The sequence below is a fragment of the Cynoglossus semilaevis genome, chromosome 4, assembly GCF_000523025.1.
Source record: "Cynoglossus semilaevis isolate Cse_v1.0 chromosome 4, Cse_v1.0, whole genome shotgun sequence".
In the NCBI taxonomy this organism is placed as follows: domain Eukaryota; kingdom Metazoa; phylum Chordata; class Actinopteri; order Pleuronectiformes; family Cynoglossidae; genus Cynoglossus; species Cynoglossus semilaevis.
The window spans coordinates 13,221,836-13,225,914 of NC_024310.1; the positions used below are offsets into that span (position 1 = coordinate 13,221,836).

General features: G+C 41.2%; 1 protein-coding gene across 1 annotated transcript in view; it reads right to left on the minus strand.

The window, feature by feature from the left end:
- Positions 1-4,079, minus strand: part of brca2 (BRCA2 DNA repair associated) — a 12,670-nt gene that overhangs the window by 5,549 nt on the left and 3,042 nt on the right. The window contains exons 11-12 of the mRNA XM_025055232.1: positions 3,707-4,075; positions 15-3,239 (exon numbers count right to left, since the gene is read on the minus strand). Coding sequence (XP_024911000.1) covers positions 15-3,239; positions 3,707-4,075 — 3,594 coding nt within the window. The remainder of the gene's footprint in view (positions 1-14; positions 3,240-3,706; positions 4,076-4,079) is intronic.

The window sequence follows — 4,079 nt, forward strand, 5'->3', positions numbered from 1 at the left end:
GGAGAAGTGTTGACGTGAGCCAAGTGGTTTAAGGGAAAGACGCGCCGGCTGGGTTTCAGCACAGCCTCTCAGTGTAGAGCTGGGTCCCAGGCTGACACTTCCATCTTTCTCTTCTGAACCAAAGATGAAGGTGCCTTTTTCTTCTTTTGTCACTGCCTTGTTTTCATATTCCTCTACAACTTCAGCTTCTTTCAGATTTTTCTCAGACGTTTTCACTGAAGACTTTAAACCACGAGTCTCTTCGGTCAGCGGGATGTCACTGAAAAGTGCTTTTGCCCTCTGGAGAGCTTCAGATGACACTGTCAAGGTTTTACCACTGGATGCAAAAAATACACAATTTCCAGATGCGGCGCTATACGCAGGTGGATTTGAATGAGTTGGTTCTACACTGAACTTGTCTGATTCACACTCACTCAAGAGTGATTTTGCTTTTTTTAATGCTTCTGATGAAACAGGAACTCCTTTGCCACTTGCTGTCTGAAAACCACTGCCTTTATGACTTGGAAAATGCATCCGATCTGTGGTGTGACTTGTTTTCAAAGCCTCTCCTTTCTTCGTTAACAGTTCTTTGACATCGTCAGTTGAATTCATATCATTCAAATGGCACTGAGCTTTCTTCAGGGCCTCTGCTGACACTGAGACTTTTTTGCCACTAGCTGTACAGAATCCTCCACCTGTGTCTCCTGACCGATCGGTTCTACCAGGCCCACACTTCTGAGAAGTAGCACATGACTGAGTAGAAAGTTGTTTGTTCAAAGACTGATCAGCCCGAGGTAAAACCGCGTTTGTTGCTGAAATCTTCGCACTAGAAGTAATGTCAGCCTTTGGTAAAACTTTACTGTCTGATTCACATTCAGTTAACAGTAACTGTGCTTTCTTGAGAGCTGCAGATGAAATGACAACTCCTTTACCACTTGCTGTCTGAAATCCACCTTTTATAGATGCTGGAATTTTCATTCCATCATTGACGTAACCTGTTTTTGAAATATCTCTGTTCTGTGACATCTTCTTTCCAGTGCAGCCTGGTGTAGGATCTTCAGCAAAAAACAATTCTGCTTTTTCCAGGGGGTCAGCTGATGTAATGGCCTGGGCACTGGCTGCAGAGAATACTCTACCATAGTTCCTCTGATGATTGACAGTAGCAGCACAGTCCAGTGAGGTTGAGCCAGAGGATGCAGGGAGGATGTTTCTCTGCACCTCTGCATGTGAAGTGATGTCACCAAAATGAGCTGCAGTCTTCTGGAGAGGTTTACCATTGGCTGCCAGACTTTTGCCATTTCCGGGTGAATCGCTACTGACAGAAAAATCCATCTCAATTTGCCTTGAAAAGATTTTGTCCTCAACTGCTTCACATTCATTTAAGATTGATCTTGCTTTCTTCAGCGCCGCAGATGAAACAACAACTCCTTTGCCACTGGCTGTTTGAAACCCACCGTTTTTAAGTGTGGGAAGTTCAAATGTATTGGTTTTGCCACTAATTTGGGAAGCAGCTACTTTTTGTGCCAGTTGTTTATTGGAATCTTTATAAGACAGAATTTTATTCCCCAGACACTCTGCTTGTTGTTCTGCATATGCAAATGAGCCCTTCTTTCCATCAGCTCCACAGAAATCTCCATCCTCAAAATCAAAAGTCTCTAAACGTTGTGGGGGAACCTCTGTCTGACTCCTGAGGGGAACACTTTCAAATGTACAGGACGGTTCCTCAGATCCAGGAATGGCTTTGGATTCATGTTTAGGTTTTACAAGGTTTTTCTTTTGATCGATGGAGGCAGGTGATTGTTCCATATTCTTTGTTGGCTTCATTGACAAACTAGTGTTACTAACACCAATATCACAGTCTTCAAAGAAGGTGTCTGCCTCCTGTATTGCTTTTGCTGAAATAGAGATTGATTTCCCACTGGCCATCTGGAACCCATTAATGCACACGGCCGTATCCATTTTGGTCTTTTCGAAACCCTTAGCTTCAAATGTATCTCCATCACTAATGATCAGTTTTTGTTGTGTGTTCTGGTCAACTGCACAATTCTCTTGTGTCAAACACCCATCCAGGAATTGACTTGTAACAATCCCAGTCTTACAGTTTGTTTTAGCCTGTGTGACTGAGTCTGTTTTATCAAGAACAGTTTCTACGAGTTTTTCAGCTTCAGCACTGAAACTGTCATCAAAATCTATACCCACAAGAAAATCAGGGTCAAGTTCTTTGTCAATATTCTGAGGAAAGGAGTCATTCTTCTCTGGTTTTGTAGACTTGACCTGTGTAAAGTCAAACTGGCTGTCTGCTTCTTCCAGCAGTGTACACAGTTCAGTCACATCAGCCTTTTGTGACGCAGTCAACTGACAGCTCATATCGACCATGTCGTTACTGAGTGGGTTTAAGTTGGAACCTGTTTTTCTTGCTGATCCTTTGCTGATGCTACCCTGACCTTCTGATTGATGGACTTTTGTAGTCACCGAATCAACAGGTGTCATTCCAGCTTCAATCTCTTCAAACAATGACTTGGCTTTCTTCAGCTGGGCTGAGAAAATTTGTATCTCATTATTGGAAGCTGTTTTGAATCCAGATGGAAGGTAGGACGGGTGAGAACTAGCTTCTTTCTTTGGGAGTGACATATTAACTTGGCAACTGGAAGTGGAATTAGCAGAACTGCTTTGTGTTAAAGAACCGTCTGCATGTAACTGCATCTTTTCAACACCGTTTAGATTTATGTTCTCTGCTGTTTCAGTGGTCTGCTTCATATTAGTGTCACTGTCACACAAAGTCTGCTCAGAATGACGTGTTACATTTCTCCACGTTGCCCTGTGAATTTCAGTTTTCGGCTGTGGACTCTGACCGTTTTGTGAGGTAGGAAAAGTTGTAGCCATGTGAGTGACATTAGAAACTGCAGACTGGAATCCACTGTACATGGCCAAGCTTTCAGTGATGTTTTGATTCGTAACAGGACTGTTCTCCAGTTTTAGTTCCCGTTTGGCTTGTTTCATAGCTGACAGACAAGCAGAAGAAGAAAATAAATTTTCAGACGCAGTGTCAGTGACTTCCGTCTGTTTACCAGGGTCAAACATTTGACTAAAGTCTTGTGCAAAATCTTTGCATAGTTGTGACATGTTGAGATCCTCGTCTTTTGGTTGAACAGAAGGAGGGAGATAATTTTCAGGGAGAGTTTGCCGTTTTTGAGCATTCTCACTGACGTTGCAAGAAATAGCCTCATCCTGGGCTTTTGACAAAGGCTTGACAAAATGTTCTGAAAAACAAGAATGAATTCAGTCATTTAAAGGTCTATTGGTAATAATGGAAAAAAATGGTTTATAATTTATCTTTAGATGATGTATGAGTAGATTCAGCTCTAAAAGTGACAATCTTAAACTTACAGTGAAAATGAGAGATACAGATGCTGCAACATGAAGTATCTGCAGATACCGATATCAATCTATATATTTTTTTAATGTTTGATCGTAATGTTTTGACCAATATCAGATCGAGCCATTGTTATTTCTTCAGCCTATATCATTCTAAAGAGCTGAACACTTCAACCAACAGATTCCTCTGACCATGAAACCATAAAATGTAAAGTCAAGTGTTATCAACTTGAAGAATAAAATGTAAAAATGAAAAATGTGAATATATTTCTACTGCATCTGTTTTAAGTTTGTCTTCAACATTTCTCTGATGAAAACATTCTAGGATTGAATTCCATTAGAGAATCATTACCTGTGTCTGAAGTCCTTGCTGTGGTTTCCACCACTGGTGACTGTTTTTCTTTTTCTCTTAAATGTTTCTTTGTAGAGCCAACACTGTAAATAAACTTTCTCTTCTTCTTTACCAGTCCAGAACATGTGTTGTACATGGGTGGTTCAACGACTGGGCTACATTTAGGGTTTTCTTTTTGTTTTGCTGTTATGTCTAGTGCCGTTTGTGCTCTGCATGAAGCATCAGCTGCAGACAGAGGGATTTCAGACAAAGTCAAAGGAGACCACAGTGTGTTTCCAATATCTCCAGTGTCTAACGGTGCGGTAGAAGACAGTTTGTCAGGGTCCTGATCAATTGTCCTTTTTGTGGATGAAATAGTGTTTGAAGTAGAGAT